The following is an 18,104-nucleotide window of genomic DNA, read 5'->3' as shown; positions in this document are numbered from 1 at the left end:
CATTATTCAGTTATCCTCATGGATTCCAATTTTACTTCTGCCCTCCTTTGCTAGTGGGCTGCTGTGCTCTGGAAAGCCAGCCATCCTCAGAGTAACAGTGACAGCCCAAATCTACTGATGCTAGGCATGTCTCATCTCACAGCAGCTCCACAAAGTAGATGCTATACTAACATACCCATTTTACAAATGAAGTAACTGAGACAAAGAGAGGTTAAAATACCTAGCCACATAGTTTGAAAGGGGTGGAGGGAAGACCGGACTCCAAACATACCCTCTGGTGTTCTTACTGTAGTGAGTAGAGGAGGCCCTGGAAGAAGGAGCTCCTCACTGGGTCCCTTCATAAATTCAAGATAACCCCCCAACCAACACACACACACTCACTCTGAAGCTGTACTTAAAAGTGACAGACTGAAAAAGTCCCTGTGTTTTTGCATGTTTACAATTGGCTTTTCTCACCTAAAAAATCTTAAATTTTTTCAACTTACATTTGCTTCTTACAAAAGCAGTATACATTCATTATTAGTCAACTTTCAAACAGAGATACAGAAAAGAGAAATAAAAACAACTGTAGTTAAAAAAAATGTAGTTTTATCATCCCGCAGTGTTAAACACCTGTTAACATCTTGTTGGTATGTAATCCTCCAGACTGATTATACATTCATAAGCATCACTTTTCTACCAAAAAATGGAAATATTATGAGCCTCCTGTTTTAATCTGTTTTTAAATATATTTTGAAACATTTTTATTCCAATAACTATTCATCCCCAATATTATTTGTACCAGTTGAAAAATACTCCAATCCATAACTGAACTAAACTTATTTAACCATTTCCCCTGGTTGATCATTAGCTTATTTCCATTTTTCTTCCAGCTATAACCAATACTATGGATAACATCCATAAACCTGAGTCTTTTGCAATGGGTCTGATTATGTCTTTAGAATAAGCCACTAAATGTAGAATGAGTAGGTCAAAGAATATACCCATTTTGAAACTCTTGATAAGTATTGCCAAACTGCCTTACAGAAAACACGTTCCAATTTATACTCCGAGAAGCAGTCTACAACTATGTATTGATGTTTGCTTGTCACATCTCTCAGGATGTGTTGGATGTGTTCCCATTGGTGGCACTAGTGGTAAAGAACCTGCCTGCCGATGCAGGAGACTTAAGAGGCATGGGCTCAATCCCTGGGTCGGGAAGATCTCCGGGAGGAGGGCATGGCAACCCACTCCAGTATTCTTGCCTGGAGAATCCCATGGACCGAGGAGCCTTGTGGGCTATAGTCCATAAGGTCTTAAAGAGTCAGACACTACTGAAGCAACTTAGCACACACACATATGGGGAATTTCTATGAGAAAACACATCTCCACCATGACCCCTGGGCTTATCAGCTCTATCCGGTCAACATCTATTCTAGATATAACTCTAGGATCTGTCTTTAGGACCCACACCCTTTATTTTATGTGCATAATGTTTTATTATACTTTCACAGTCCCTGAGGAACCACGGCCAAATTAAATAATACTTGTTAATTGTTCTGAAGACCAAGATCTGCAGCTAAGTGCTAACTAAGGATTTTTGGAAATCACTTGTCAAGTGGAAATAGCGTGTTTTGATAAATTAACATCTCTCTGAATTAATGTAAGTTGCAGCACAACTTTGTATGCATGGCAGCAGAGAACAGTTCTGACACTGACTTTCAATCAAATTGATCAACTGTATTTTTAGAGCAGAAATTCTCAGTGTGGTCCCCAAACTGGCAGCATTAGCAGCATCTGGAAACTTGTTAGAAATGCAGACTCTTGGGTGCTACCACTGACTTGCTGTCTCAGTCTGTTAGAGCCACTATAACAAAAACGGAGAAATTTATTTCTCATAGTTCTGGAAGCTGGGAAGTCCAAGATCAAGGCCCTGACAGGTTTGGTGTCTGGCAAATGAACTTTTCCTGGTTCATAGATGGCCAGCTTTTTACCATGCCCTCTTGACAGGAGGGGCAAGGGAGCTCTCAGGTCTCTTTTATAAACACAATACTTCCATTCCTGGGGGCTTCACAGGTGGCTCAGTGGTAAAGAATCTGCCTGTCAAGGCAGGAGATGCAAGAGACACATGTTCAGTTCCTGGGTTGGGAAGATCTCCTGGAGGTAGCCATGGCAACCCGCTCCAGTGTTCTTGCTTGGAGAATCCCATGGACAGAGGAGCCAGGCGGGCTACAGTCACAAAGAGTTGGCCACAGCCGAGCACACACACATGCACAGAGTCCCTTTCCTGAGGGCTCCACACTCATGAGCTTACAATCCTGTAAAGGCCCCACCTCCTAATACCATCAGTTGGGCATTAGGATTCAGTGAATGAATTTGGGGGTAGGGAGTGCAAACACTTGGCCTACAGCACTTCCTGAATCAGAAACTCTAGGGGTGGCATCTAACAGTCTGTTATTTACCAAGCACTCCATGGGATTCAAATGCTCTCAAGTTTGAGAACCACTGCGTTGGTCCATGGGCAACCAGAATGGCTGCTGTGTAGATAGACTGTCCTGGTAGAACATTGTGCCACGGTGCCTGGAAACCAGACAGGGCTGGAGGAACAGAGATCGAGGGCATTGCTTTGTGCCCTGCAGACTCGCCCAGGCTGTGTTCTTTACTCTGACAGTACACGCAGTAGCCGAATCTTAGGCAGGAGGACTGGTTTAAATGGCTGCCGCTTGCTGCGCTGTCTGGTCCGGTCACTGGGCCTTACTTAGGCTCTATATTCGCCGAGCCTTTGGGGCAGAGTCCTTGTGACCAGAAAAGCCCTTGTGAGGTCATTTATACCCTCATTTCACGCCAAGTGTGACGTACCCCAAAGTCGTTAGGAACAGATGAGAGTGACACTATGATTAAAGAGCAGGGGGGAAGCTTCTCAGCTTTGCCTCTAATGATTCTTCTGCCCTCTCAAAAAGGCTTTCCTTCTTATCTTGGTGCTGGCAGTTGGAGCCAGTTTCCTGTTGCCAAGGCCTAACCCTCTACTTGAAGCTGAACTATCACGAGATCTGTGAAGCGTTTGCCACCCCAGAGGAGTCTGTCTCGGTCCCTCTCTCATCACATCCATGGTTCTCCTCCCACATTCTTCGGAGGCCTGCAGGCCTGGCTCGGGGCATCTGGGTTCTCTGCAAAGTGTTCTGAGCTCTCCACGTGTTGAAAGGCTGGGACTGCAATTCTTCTCTGTAAAGCTGGCTTCCTACTCATTGCTGTACATTAATTCATTTGTTCATTCCTTTAACAGTCATAGATTTCAGCAGCTTTTAGATTGATTCCTGTAAAATTGCTGGTATTTAGCCATTTTGACCTTTAAAAAAAAATGGCGCCTTCATAAGTTTCACCTGAGACCTGTGCTAGTCATTGTAGGACAAATTTGGAAAGGTGGGGGCCGTCCTCGCGGAAAGGGGCGGGCCTCACGGGGAAGCTGACAGCCCCACCCGCACCGCGAGGGGAGGGAAGGGGAGGAAAGCAGCCCCTTCAGCCAGGAGGCCAGAAACTGACCAGAAGGCGACTCCAAAACTGAGCTTTTCCCAGAAAGTGACCTTGAAACTGAGCTTCAAAGGGTAAGAGATCATTTCAGATGGCTAATTTGCAGTCTACTTTTTCTCTCTTAACAGTCCCTGCAACTTAGCTGGTTTTGCCAAATACAAAAATCACCACAATATTGCTTGTTTGGTGTGGTTTTTTAGTCGTTTGAGAGTCACTTGGGGCTTCCAAACATTAAAGTTTGATCCTGTTTTAATTTACTTGCTGAAACTAAATATAATAATTAAGCATTGAAATAAGGAAAGTATTATATGGCAAAATTAATAGTTATGACTCAGCACTGGCTATCTCACTAGAAAGCATTCTCAGGGTAGTTGTGTGCAGGTTAATACATGCTATAAGTTGGATGGCAGTAGCCCATCAAGAAATCTGTGCCAGTCTGTGCTTAAAACACCCCCTGGCAATGATCGGATTTTGTAAGAATGAGGGGTCAGTGATATCCTCCCTGTGGGCTCTTCACTCTATACTGACTATGGGGCACAATTGAGTCCTATTCGGAGCATAAATGTCACTCTGGACCCAAACCTAACATTGCAGCTCACAACTGAAGTACTTCTCGTCTCAGCTCTAAACCTCTTTACTCTCATTTACCCATGAAAGTCCTGCTTTGAGATTTGTGCATGCTAAGTCACTTCAGTTGTGTCCAACTCTTTGCAACCCCGTGGGCTATAGCCTGCCAGGCTCCTCTGTCCATGGGATTCTCAGGCAAGAATACTGGAGTGGGTTGCTGTTCCCTTCTCCAGAGGATCTTCCCGACTCAGGGATTGAACCCAGGTCTCTTATGTCTCCTGCAATGGCAAGCACTTACCACTAGTGCCACCTGGGAAGCCCTGCTCTGAGATCCAAGGGCCCCTGTATTGCAAAACAATATGTTCTCATACTGTTGATTCTGCATTAGAAAATAAGAAACTATTTTGGGGGTGTAAGGCTAGAAAAGCTCAATGGCAATTTCTGACTTGATACAGATATTCCAAGCAGTTCATAATTTATACTTTAAAAGGAAATGAAAAGTGTTTGAAGAAAATTAAAAATGGTTGTTACTACTTTCCTTGGTGAATCCAAAAATCCCTCTTAAAAAAAAATGCTGTAAGAGTGTTCAGTTACTATTTCTATTACAAACAGTATTTCAGGGGCCTGCCCCCAGAGAGGAAATTATGATCCCTGTTCTGTATGATGCTTAAAAACAATATAAACCCCGAGTGCTAAAGAAAAGACTGGCTTTGAATTGATTCAGTACTTGCATTTTATTATAGGTTTCAGAAAGGTAACATCTGTATACAACTAAATACTGTTTCTCTTGGAATAATAAAAGGATGATAATCTTAACTGGGGAAATTGTGAAGGAAATACAATGAAATATCACTATATTCTTTCAGCTTTCAGTGGGAGAGCAGGATGCTGCAAAGGTGAAGTTAATTTGGGGCATTACCCATGAGCATACAGCTGATTAGGTAGGCAGAGGTCCTCATTACAAATTAGTCTGCCTGTGAAGCTGATGGTTTTCCCTAGTGGTTCAGAGGCTAAAGAATCTACATGTAATGCACGAGACCCAGATTCGATCCCTGAGTCGGGAAGATCCTCTGGGGAAGGGACTGGCAACCCACTCCAGTATTCTTGCCTGGAGAATCCTATGGACAGAGGAGCCTGGAGGGCTACAGTCCATGGGGTTGCAGAGTCGGACATGACTAAGCGACTAAAACACACACATACACGTGAAGCTGGTGGGGATTTGAAGACTCTGAGAAACCTTAGAAATTCCACCCAGAGTGTGGCATAGTAAAAAGGGCAACTGGAAACAAAAGGGAACCACAAAAGAAAGTTTGCCCTGAGCATTTTGCTGAGGAAATGGGCCTGAAAAAGAGAAGTCTATTTATACAAATAAATAAGGCTTCAATTTTTAATATACACCTGTGGGAGTATTCACCATCCAGAAACACAGCAAAGCATGCAGCTAGGTCATAGAAACCAAGTTGCCTGAGACCAAGTGCTTTGTAATTCAAGCAGTGTTGTCCAGACTAGGTGCCTTCGACCCTGGATCGGGGGGAGAAGATGGTTACAACACTGAAGGAGAAGCTGGGGAGGAAGGGACTTCGGCTTCTTCGGTCGGGCTGAGGCTCCAGGCTCACCTTTTCTTTTTGTAATTTTATTCATTTATTCATTTTTGGCTGTGCTGAGTGTGTGGGCTTTTCTCTAGTTGTGGTGCATGAACTGCTTCTTGCAGTGGCTTGTTGCAGAGCACGATAAGGCACGTGGACTTCAGGAGTTGCCACTCCTGGGTTCTAGAGCACAAGCTCAGTCATTGTGGCCACGGGCTTAGTTGCTCCGTGGCAGGTGAGATCTACCCAGATCACGGATTGAACCCAAGTCTCCTGCATTGGCAGGCAGATTCTTTACCACTGAGACATCAGGGAAGCCTGAGCTCACATTTTGATATCTGAAAAGCCTTCATAAAATGAAGCGCTTATTGGATTTCTTGCCTCCCTGATTAGCCAGTGAAGACTCAGTATATTTACCTTCTTTCTCTGTATTTTCATCTTTCATTAAAATCATGTGTGAATAGACCTCTTTAAAGCTCTGTAAAGTACACCATCAGAAAATCCTCTAGAAAGAGATTGGATCTGTGTCTCTTGTACAGAATAAAAATGCCTTAAAGGAGGTGATTACCCCGAAGACCTCCCACAGCCCCTCCCTGGCCGGATCCATCGTTGTCTTGTCTTGACTCAGTGGGAAGAGAAGTACAGTTTGGGCCACAACATGCAGCCACCCCACCACCAGCCCTCCTAGGCCTTTGTGTAACCTGCAACACTGGAACCCCATTGTGGCCTCCAGTTAGGAAAATGAGGATTCTTGATTCATTGCACCATTGAGGTTTTCTGTGTCTGCTGCCACTATTCGCCTGAAGCCCCTTTTGGTAAAATCAGCAACAGATTTTTCTATTTTTCCAAGCTGGGGCTTTCAGCCAGGAAACCCAGTAAAAGTAGCAACCACTCCCATGTGTGCCTGCCACTGTGCTCGGCACAGATTCTGTAGGCCTTTTTAGTTCTCTTGTCGTCGGGCACTGCTCCCACCCTCTAAGGAATCTTCTCTTGACTTCGTGATCCTGCTGTCAGGCTTCTTCCAACTTTGTTTCAGGTTCCTTCATTGACTCTACTTTCTTCCCCATTTCTTCATTAATACGTAACTTCTTAAGTATTAACCATCCCCTGCAGCGTGATTCTTAGCCCTTCTCTAGTTCACTCTGAGCCACTTTGTCTGCTCCTATTTCCTCAGTCACCCACTCTCTGTGTTTGGATTTCCAGATCTAATTCTTATTTCCAGTTTCCTGCTGGACAGCTCTGCCAGATTATCAAGGTGATAATCAGATTCAGAAAGGTTTCTTGCAAAAGTGCAGTCTGCTCTAGTGGTCCTTATCTCAGCTAATGGCCTCTGAGTCCTCAGCATCCTACCGCTCACCATGTGGACCAGTCAGAGATCCTCTTGATTCTTCCTCATCAGAATGGCAGCTTCCCTTCCATTCTCCAGAGCATCTACCTCAACTTGGGAGCTTAGGACTCTGGTTTGAATTTATACCTTCCTACCTCCCCACGTTCAGCCTCTAGCTGTTTCAGTCCATACAACCCACTGTAGCTATCTTTCTGCAACACAGACCTGATCAAGTCACTCCCTACTTGAAAGCATCCAATGGATCCTATGTTGGCAGAGTAAGTTACAACCATCCAAACCTACTCTACCATCCTAATCTCCCACCAGTTATTCCAAACCCACCATATTATTTCTCATTTCCAGGTGCGTGCATGTGTATATTGATTCTGGTGCTAAAACGGCTCTTTAGTCCTTTTCTGCCACCTGGAGAATCCTATCCATCCTTGAAGAGCCAGGTCAGTCACCTGGCTCAGGAGGCAGCTGGCTGAATGGATGAAGACTTGCCCACTCCCTCATGCAGAGTGAGGCTCTTCCTGCCCAGAAGTCATGAAGGACTCTGTTCACCTCTCTGTCACATTTGTCAACATTTGCGTTGTAGCTGCTCTCAAGCCAGGAATGGTGATATGTCCCTCCCTGTCCACAGCAGATGTTCCCAACCCTCCTGACTGCAGAGCCCAGACACAGCTCAGAATCCATCTCAACATAGCACTAGACAGCCGCATTCAGCAGACGGAAGTCTGCACACGATCTGAGGTCTCTGTGACGTCCCCCAAAGTAGACTGCATTTCTCCAGCTTGTGGGCCACTTATTATCCACTCAATTGCAGAATGAATAACAGATGGCTTTTCTTTTTCCTTTGGGATGGGGTTTCTTACTACTTCATAACATGTTGGTACTTTAACCTTATGTTAGGGGAACGTGTGTGTGTTAGTTGCTCAGTTGTGTCCCACTCTTTGCAACCCTATGGACTGCAGCCCACCAGGCTTCTCTGTCCCTGAAATTCTCCAGGCAAGAATACTGGAGTGGGTTGCTGTTCCCTTCTCCATATGTTAGGTGTATGTTAATACTATTTCATGTCACAGATAGCTGTCCACGAGAGTGTATTTGCAAGAGATGGGCGAGGTGATTTGTTGGAACCCATTGTTACTCTTTGCAAAGAATTCTTCACATGTATGCACACATTCAGTCCGCCAAAGTGCTGCCTGTTCCTGCCACAGCCTCTCTCTTTACAGAATTCAGCCCACGGTTTTACCTTCCAGTCAGCATGCTGCATGTTATTTCTTCTGGCCTTCAATTTATCTTGTACGTTTCTAAGAGCTGGTTGGATAAAGTATTAAAAAATAAAAGTATCTAACCTTACATTCCAATTTCATATCTCTTTTTGGCAATCACAAAAGAAAACTGGTGAGTCTGGGTGATTTTAAAACTAGTTAAAAATCACTTCACAGGTACTGCTTTTTTTCTGTACTGTATGAAAGTAGTAATACTCTCAGTAATCAATTTTCTTTATCTCTGATGCAAGTATAGTAGTTCTCAAAAAGGTGTGTCAAAACAACCAGGGAAATATGAAACACCTTTTCCATGGCTCAAGCGAAAAATGAAATGTAATTATCATTACAGAGTTCAATGAGTTGTATTCAAACTATCGGATCTTCTTTCATTCTGGTCACATTTCAGAGTTTATAAATGAAAAATGGGTAATATAAATGAAGAAATCAAGAAAGTTCATATTTTCCCTCAATTCCCTTAATGTACATAAGACAGCTGGTCCTGGAATGCTCAAAGCAGAAGGCTCGTGAGTGCCAGTCATAATAAGACCATGCAATGCAGTAAACAGAACAATGAGAAAACAGTAAAGACAAAGGAGAGACAGGGTCTGGAAAAGCCTGCAGCAGTTTCTGTAAGATAACAGTTGTACTGCATCGACATGTATCTATGGAGCCTGTTCTCTTTACTGTCTAATGAGTCTGTGCTGTTGGTGAATTACTGAAATCGCTTCCTCTCACCTTTTTATGTATTTTCTCTCCTGTTACGCTCTCACCTGTCTTGTCTGGAAAATCCATCAGGCTAACTGTCAGGTAGGTTCTTCTTGATGTTTAATGTGATTATTGGGAATGTCCACAGCACGAAATGAAGTAAACAGAATGCGGGTGACCTGTGATGAATGGTAAAACTAACCAGAAAAGGCAAATGCTAAATTACAGAGAAACTTTATGCAGATGCATGAAACTGTAGAAGCTGCTAACCCTAAGCACATTCAGCCATTGTGAACATCTAGCATAAGAACTTTAGCCTAAGGGATTAACCTCACCTCTAAATGATGAAGTAGGTTACCTGGACTGTCCGGTTTTACCAGGGCTCAAAATACAGCCTGCTCCCAGAGAGATCAAGTGTCATGGAGTGGTGTTGTATCCTATGTGGCCACAAGCAATTCTGCTGCAAATATGCTACCATCTTTTACAGATTTGGCCAGGTGCAAGAAAAATTCACAATGAGGTATTCTAAATCCCGATTTTAAGTATGTATTCAGACATGCCTTGTACCCTGAAGAAAGAGACTGGGAAGAAACGGGGAAAGGTGGCATGTATTTTGTTCATGCTAAACTCACCCTTGGAGTTCCATCTGACATGGCTTAACTCTCTTCCAAAGAATGTTGCTTGCAATTGCAGTAGGGGACAGAGCTGTTTGTTTCTCCTCTTGGTGTCACAAAAAGGCAGTATTCCTTCACCCACATGAAGCAGCAGAAAAGCTCTATTTAGATCCTCAATGCAAGACAGATACTTTGTAAACCTAAACCAGAGCTAAGCCCAAGAGAAGAGAAACATATATTTAAATTAAAGTATGTTTGGTGTGTGTGTGTGTGTGTGTTGTTGTTGTTTTTAACTTGAGCTTATTTTTGTCTTTCAAGAGAAAAAATTATGTGCTACAGTTGCCATGCAACACAAACTGCTCTAACAGCTTTCTAATTTTAATTTCAGAAGTCTACAGAGCAAATGAAGAAGGTCCCTACTATCATCCTTTCAGTCTCCTATAAAGGAGTCAAATTTATTGATGCAACAAATAAGGTGGGTACCATACCTCTACAGTCCTGAGTAAATGATCTAAAATCCTTTGCTTCCCATCATACTTAACATCCCCATTTTATTTGTTTAATTTTTCTTAATGTTTTGGCCACATCGTGTGGCATGTGGGATCTTAGTTCCCCAAGCAGGGATCAAACCTGAGTTTAAGTCTTAACCACTGGAGTCTTAATCACCGGACCACCAAGGGAAGTCCCATCATCCCCCATTTTAATCACTCCCCAACCCCCACCTTCATGCTCCCTAAACACAGCTATAGATACACACACACACCCACACCCACACACACACCCACCCACCCACCCACCCACCCACCCACCCACCCACACCCCCACCCACCCACCCACACCCACACCCCCACCCACCCACCCACACCCACACCCCCACCCACCCACCCACACCCACACCCCCACACACAGCGACACACACCCCCACACCCACACCCACCCACACCCCCACACCCACCTACCCACCCACCCACCCACACCCACCCACCCACCCGCCCACACCCACCCACCCACGCCCACCCACACCCACCCACACCCCCACACCCACACCCCCACCCCCACACCCCCACCCACACCCACACCCACCCACACCCACCCACACCCCCACCCCCACGCACACGCGCACGCGCACGCACACGCACACGCGCACACACACACACACACACACACAGGGGCACCTTGCATTTGGAGGCCTGATCCAGGATTTCTACACGTATTTTGCATTCACCTTTCCAAGGTACCTTCCCTCATAGACTGTGTTGTTCAGGATCCGACAATATCCCTTTGGGTCCAGGGAACATTAAAACAGGAAAAATCATATCTAGAGTGAAAACGCATCATTGTTCATTCCTCCGTCAGAGGAAGTGTCACTAGGCAACAGGCTAGAGTGTTTGTCTTTCCATTTCTCCAGAGATACGCCTGTCCTTTCTCTTGCTGTATGTAATGAATACCTGACACAGGGAACACACGCTCTGGCTTTTACATCATATAATTGCATTTCGTTCTCAACTACTGAGATGGAAGAGAGGGTTTCAACTGTATTGTTTTCTTAAGAGGCACCATCCGAAAAGCTCAGGCCATGCTGTGACCGTGCTATGACCTTGCACTCACCGGGAGAATGGTTCATGGGCTCCAAGGTCAAGTGCAGACAAATGGGTTGCATTTTACTTCAAAAGTGTCCTATCTTGGTAAAGACAATGGAGTGCAGGTGCTAAACTAGAAAATGTGGGTGTGACCACTCTCACCCTCCAGAAACTCAAACCTGACTGGCTTTTCCTCCCAAACCCCCACATGTCTCTGCATTTTAGTCTTACATCCTTCCAACCAATAAAGTATAGAAATTGGGGAAATGAGGTGATCCCCGTTTGTGAACACTGTTTTCTGGACTGCCTACCCAGTCTTCCCAGTTGGACCCACTCCATTCTGGGGAAAGGAAGCCGAAGTCATGAATCAGATGAATTTAAATGATGGAAATTTATGACCAAGGGCACCTGGATTTAGATTCAGGGAAACATCTTGTGGCTAGTGACTCTTGACTGTAATAAGCCTGACCATCTGAATCCCCAGATTCAATGGCTTTCACCCATTGAAAGCCTTCCCAGTTTGTTTTCTGTAATGAAGAAGACTGCTCTGTCAGTGATCACATAAGCCCAAGCTCCCCAAGTCTACTGAGGAGAACAACCTCCCAGTTTTAGAAGCAGTTCTGAAACCCAGGCAGAAAGCTGATAACTCAGCCTGCTCAAGCTAGCCAATGATGTCCAGAGCACACTCAGAGTCAGATTCCTTAGGTGGATAATGGCTTCAACCTGGCAATATGTCATTGACAGTTACTATTCAGTTTAGTTCAGTCGCTCAGTCGTGTCCGATTCTTTGTGACCCCATGAACCGCAGCACGCCAGGCCTCCCTGTCCATCACCAACTCCCAGAGTCCACCCAAACCCATGTCCATTGAGTCGGTGATGCCATCCAACCATCTCATCCTCTGTTGTCCCCTTCTCCTGCCCTCAATCTTTCCCAGCATCAGGGTCTTTTCCAATGAGTCAGCTCAGTTACCATTATCAGATTACAATTGTGGGGAGCCTGATCAGAAAAATCCCAATTGATTTGCTTTATCATTTCTTAGAAGCAATTTTAGTTGCTTCCTTTAGCCCTAGATTATAGTCAGTTGGTTTTTAAAGTTTCAAAACTTGATGGAATTCTTGAGACACCACTGCTTTCAGTGTATCTAAACTTCAAGAAAGTCTTTGGCATTGTTTTTTTCTTAGCCTGGAGCAGTTGCCTCTACCCCATTTGCACTTGAAAATCATGAATGGCAATATATTTTCAGCATATGAGTTTAACACTCTCTTAGATTAACAATGGTATTAGTAGGCTTGGATTCTGACATTTTCTAAACGAGTTGTATGTGCCCTGAGAAGTTTCCAGAGTCTTAAGACTGTCGTCCCATGAAGCTGGTGGCGTAACTGGGTGCATCTGTAATAACAGCATCCTCTCTAACGCTCTCCATCATCAGAGGAAGGAGGGAGCACTGTTGGCTCTGTGGCCTTTACCTTACAGACACGTTAGTGGCCGTAGATCTTGATTTCCTAGACTTTGAGAAGATGCTTCTGCTTCAGTCACCCGTACTTAGACGAATTACTCATATAGTGCTCCCCACTAAGGGCTACCTGGACATCTAAGCACTGAAAGATATGCCAAAGATAATTGCATGAATAAAGCCACTAGATGAAGAAAGCCCATGTCTTTCAAGTCCTCACAGTGTGGTTCTCAGCTTATTCTCAAAATCCAGAGCAAAGGCAGATGCATATGTTGGTGGCAGGTGGAGCCAACCTCTCTATGACCTTTAAGATAATATGTTACATTCCAATTTCATATCTTTTTTTGACAATCACAAAAGAAAACTGGTGAGTCTGGGTAACTTTAAAACTAGTTAAAAAGCACTTGCCTGACTTTTTCAGGAATTTGGGGACATTGACTTTAACACTGGTGGCTACACAGGGTCCCCATCCCAGTATCCTAGAGTGTAGCTGATCTGCTTCAATCTGATGGTGGATGGTGGGTGACTCAGGGCCGTGGCCTAGGAGTTAGTGTGTGAGAAACCAGAGCAGAGAGCTTGTGTTAGAAGGTAGAAAAGAGAATCAGTGAAGAGCTGCGCTGGTGGAGTTTGTCTGAGGAAGGCTGAGACACTGCCAGCCGGGGCTGAAGGCCTGGTTTCAGGGGGTGTGGAGGAGCCAGTGCTGAAGGGTCGTGTTTGGGTCGTGGGTGAAGGGAACTGTGCTCATCAGCAGTGTCTGCAGGGCATCGTGTGTGCCACTTGGTCTTGTGCAAAGTCCAGCCTCTGGTTAATGCCCGCAGCAGGGAAGGAGCAGGCTGATGCATTCCAGATCCTGCTTCCGGTTTACACCGCAGGTTCCTCCCCTGAAGCATTGTCGACAGGGAGCCATTCTGACTCGAAGTGAAGGATTTGTGATTTGTAGACACCTGGGAAGACCTCACAATTTGAGGTGCTGTGAACACTAAGCCTGTACTGAGACACAAGCAGAAGTCACAGGCTATTGTTTATGTTTGATGTTTCGTTGTACTTGATTCTTAAACTGTCCCCTCCCGACCGCCACATCTCTGTAACCCTGCCCTGGTCACATAGAGGGGGTGTTTGGACTGCTCTGGACACGTAGAGTAACCAAAGGCCTCAGACCCTTTTCCAAGGGACTGCCCTGCAGTGACACAGCCAGCTGGTCACCGAGAAGGACTAAAACTTGACTTTCCCATTCCCTAACCTAGTGCTTTTTTCTGTTACTCCACAGCTCCTCTACCAATTCGTTTGAAGTGCAATGGATGCTTAATTTACACTTCCATTCCTATTTGCTTGCATTTGACTAGGTAAAAGGTGAACCTTCCAGCAAAGCACTTCTTTCCTTTTACTTTCATGAAGAAATAGCTGTGGCTGAGTCCATGGAAAAGGTTAGGTGCCTGATTATCAACTCATGAGTTTACTACCTACCAACATAGGAAACAGATTGAATAACTAAACTCTATTGGAAAAGGAAGAAGCGAAAATGACATTGAACTAAAAATGGGACTTGGAATAGATTTATACTAAAATGTTACAGATAAATCACACCAGCTTTCTGGTGCTCCATAGCCCAGAGGTAGCTCTAGCATGGCTTTCCACCAAGAAGACTACAACTGCTTAGTTCCAAACCCCTCTTCAGAGCAGCAGGGCCTTCTAAGAGGTGACACAGTCCCCACATCCAGCACTTGACCAAGATTGGGTTGCATTTTGCCTTCCTGCTCTGACCCCTCCTCAGTCTTCCCATCCAGCTAAATTAGGAATAACTCAGTGCCTGGGTTTGTTTGTTTTGAATGTCAGCCTCAGGCGGGGCTTATGCTATTTTTTTAGGCACAGATTAATTGAGGACTTTTGCCTAAACAGGTTGTTTATAGCACATGCAGCCTCCATTCCCATCCCATGGAGACCTGGCCTTGCCGTTCTACAAAGGTGATGCAGAGTGATGACAGCATTGAGCTCAGTGTCGCCACATGTACATTTGTGTGCCTGACACACAGTGAGGCTAAACACTCCCAATGTCGGCGGTTTGAAGCAGAGAAAGGTTTATTGCAGGGCCAGGCAAGGAGAACGGGTGGCTCATGCCCATAAAACCCCAAACTCCCTGGAGGGTTTCAGCAAAGCATTTTTTTTTAACCAAAGAACCACCACACCTTTATTTAGTTTTTCAGCAGAGCATTTTTAAAGACCAAGTGAGGGACTGGTGTCCCCAGGTGTGTGATCAGCTCGTGCATAGTTCTCTTGACTGGCTGATGGTGATCAACTCTTAGGCACCAGATGGCCTGGTGGCTACGTGCCGTTGCTCATCAAGTAGTTCATTTTTTCCCAGGGGCTAGTAAAAAAGAACCTGCCTGCTGATGCCCACACAAGAGACGTGGGTTCGATCCCTAGGTCAAAGAGATCCCCTGGAGAAAGGCATGGCAACCCACTCCAGTATTCTTGCCTGGAGAATCCTATGGACAAAGGAGCCTGTTGGGCCACATTCCATGGGGTCGCAAAGAGTCCAGCATGACTGAAGTAACTAAGCATGCGAGCATGGTGGTGGTTTCTTAGCATCTGAAAAACTCAGGCATGAGATACTATTATCTGGGTACTTCTGAGAGGATGTGGGAGTGGGGTCTGTCCTGAAAAGGCCTCACTCGGTTACATCAGTAATGAGTTACATCGGTAGTGAGATCCCAGGTCCTCTCCACATTCCAGCACCATCAACCTATCAGGAAGTTCTGTTCAAGATACCTCCCTACCCAGTCTATCAGTATGAATTCATTTATAAGTATATTTTTCTGTTGCCAATTAGGATGATTAAATGCCAGTAAATGAGCTATTAACTGATTATAGAACGTTTTTATTAGCCTGCCTTTCCTCCGGTTTAGACCATGAGAACAGAGGAATAAAAGTTTCAGCAGTAGGTGAAGAGGCTGATTTTGGAACATGGAGCAGCACAGAGGAGGGCAGGGCCCCAGAGTTAAGAGACAGTCCCGGGCTCCTGGGGATGAGAGAAGTGAGGGAGTGGTTGTGGGGACGGATTTCAGAAAATTGGGAGGGAAAGTCAAGAAAGAGGAAGAGTGTCCTAGCGCTGTAATAAATTACCAGAGACGGGGTTGCTTAAACCACAGAGGCTGGAAACTCCAAAATTAAGTCAGCAACAGATTCAGTATCTGATGAAAGCCTCCATTTGCTGCTTCATAAACAGCCATCTTCCTGCTGTGTCCTCATGGCAGAGAGGGCCAGTTGGCTCTCTCAACTGTTTGGGTTTTTTTTTTTTTTTAAGCCAACTTAGGTTTATTTTTTTATTAAATTTTTATTAAATTTTATTAAATTTTTTTATTTTGTATTGGAGTATAGCTGATGAACAGTGTTGTGATAGTTTCAGGTGGACAGCAGAGGGACTCAGCCATACATACACATGTATCATTCTTCCCCAAACTCCTTTCCCATCCAGGCTGCCACATAACATTGAGCAGAGTTCCTAGAGAATGAACTTATGATTTCTGGGGGGAAAGATGGGGAGGACGGATAGTTAGGTAGTTTGGGATGAACAGGTACACACTGCTGTATTTAAAATGGATAACCAAGGACCTACTGGCTCCTCATCTTGTAAAAGCACTAATCACCTTCACGAGAGCTCCACCCTTGTGACCTAATCATATCCCAAAGCCCCACCTGTAAGCACCATCACACAGGGAGCTAGGATTTCAAGATACAAACTAGGGGAGGACAGACACATGAAGCTCATAATTAAGAGAGCGCTCCAGAGATAAAGCTTGATCTACTTTACAAGTTTTCCCTGGGCCACAGGGCTGTCATACATCATTGAAAATCAAGAGTGACATCTTATGAACTGGCAAGATTCAGGGTATTCAGTGCAATAAAAGTCATAGGGCACTTTTCACTGTAACACCTTCCTGAGAAGTTAATCTACCTTTTTTGTTGTTGTTCAGTCATGTCTGACTCTTTGCGACCCCATCAACTACAGCACACCAAGCTTCCCTGTCCTTCACTATCTCTTGGAGTTTGCTCAGATTCATGTCCATTGAGTTGATGATGTCATCCAACCATTTCATCCTCTGTGGCCCCCTTCTTTGCCCTCAGTCTTTCTCAGCATCAAGGTATTTTCCAGTGAGTCAGCTCTTTGCATCAGGTAGCCAAAGTATTGGAGCTTCAGCATCAGTCCTTCCAATGAATCTACCTTATGCTAGTTAAAAATCTCAAGAACACAACATAACAATTTAGTTAAAAGTTGGAGCCAATGCTCTATTTCCAATAATAGTGGATCCTGGATGATGAGACCACATCCACACAGACTTGCTGAAAAAACTCGCAGCCCCCAATTAAAATGACGGTGGAAACAAAATAAATGACGGTGGAGGCCTAGAGCACCTGCTAACACTGTGCCTATAAAGATCACACAGCTCTTATTAATTTTAAATTTAAGATTTCACAAGTTCCTAATTTAGTTTTCTTCTTGAAGAAATGCTGTCTGGATGTCAGAAGAGGATCTGGACCTTCTATCTTGAAATTCTATCCTGCAAGAGGATGTTACTTGTTTATGGGATTCTGACTCCAATTTGAGTTATTTTTGACAGTGCTACATTAGTATCAACATAAGGGACCACTGTGAAGAATGTCTTAATTTAATTTTCTTTCATGTGTTAATTCTGTAATTGCTTCCTAACCACACAGCTCAGCAGAGTGAGGGGCATGAAAAACTTGCTCGGGGCGCTGGCAGGGAAGGGCATTTTGTAAGCATTTTTAGACATTGATGGGTGTACCTGGAGCATTATATGTGCTTGGGTTATTTAAGACTGTGCAATTACGAAGTAATTAGGGTAATCATTAAAGGTTTTAGATCTATGACAACTGCAGAAATCATAAATGAGATATTATGAGATTATAAATGGGATATTATGAGATTAAGAAATGATTGCATGATTATATGAAATATTTTCCTTCTTAAATTCATCAATATATCAAAAGAAGTATCTGGCAGGGGTTTGCAGCCCAGTGGTTTCTCCTTGATTATTTTGTGCTTCAGGATAATGGTACCTAAACGTTTCCTCAGGTACTTTCCCATTATTCTTAAAGGCTGCTTGGGATGAGGAGGCTGGCAAGGAGAGGCCACGAAAAAATGCTAGGGAGAAGAAAAATGAAACAGCGTTGAACCAGTGAGAGAGGTTGGGGGTGAGAGGCATTGCATTGTATTTGAGAGAGCCTGAGGTCCGTCTAGTCAAGGCTATGGTTTTTCGAGTGGTCATGTATGGATGTGAGAGTTGGACTGTGCAGAAGGCTGAGTGCCGAAGAATTGATGCGTTTAAACTGTGGTGTTGGAGAAGACTCTTGAGAGTCCCTTGGACTGCAAGGAGATCCAACCAGTCCATTCTGAAGGAGATCAGCCCTGGGATTTCTTTAGAAGGAATGATGCTAAAGCTGAAGCTCCAGTACTTTGGCCACCTCATGCGAAGA

The 18,104-nt window shown here is 44.5% G+C and overlaps 1 protein-coding gene across 16 annotated transcripts in view; it reads left to right on the top strand.

Annotated features, from left to right (window-relative positions):
* ANKS1B (ankyrin repeat and sterile alpha motif domain containing 1B) overlaps nucleotides 1–18,104 on the top strand; it is a 1,150,317-nt gene that overhangs the window by 1,092,884 nt on the left and 39,329 nt on the right. For all 16 annotated transcript variants that reach the window (XM_013964004.2, XM_005680489.3, XM_005680491.3 and 13 more), the window contains 2 exons: nucleotides 9,054–9,065; nucleotides 9,966–10,052. In XM_013964004.2, coding sequence (XP_013819458.1) covers nucleotides 9,054–9,065; nucleotides 9,966–10,052 — 99 coding nt within the window. The remainder of the gene's footprint in view (nucleotides 1–9,053; nucleotides 9,066–9,965; nucleotides 10,053–18,104) is intronic.

This window comes from Capra hircus, chromosome 5 (genome assembly GCF_001704415.2).
Source record: "Capra hircus breed San Clemente chromosome 5, ASM170441v1, whole genome shotgun sequence".
Taxonomy (NCBI): domain Eukaryota; kingdom Metazoa; phylum Chordata; class Mammalia; order Artiodactyla; family Bovidae; genus Capra; species Capra hircus.
The sequence above is the reverse complement of the archived record's forward strand: the minus strand, read 5'-3'. Positions and strand labels throughout refer to the sequence as shown.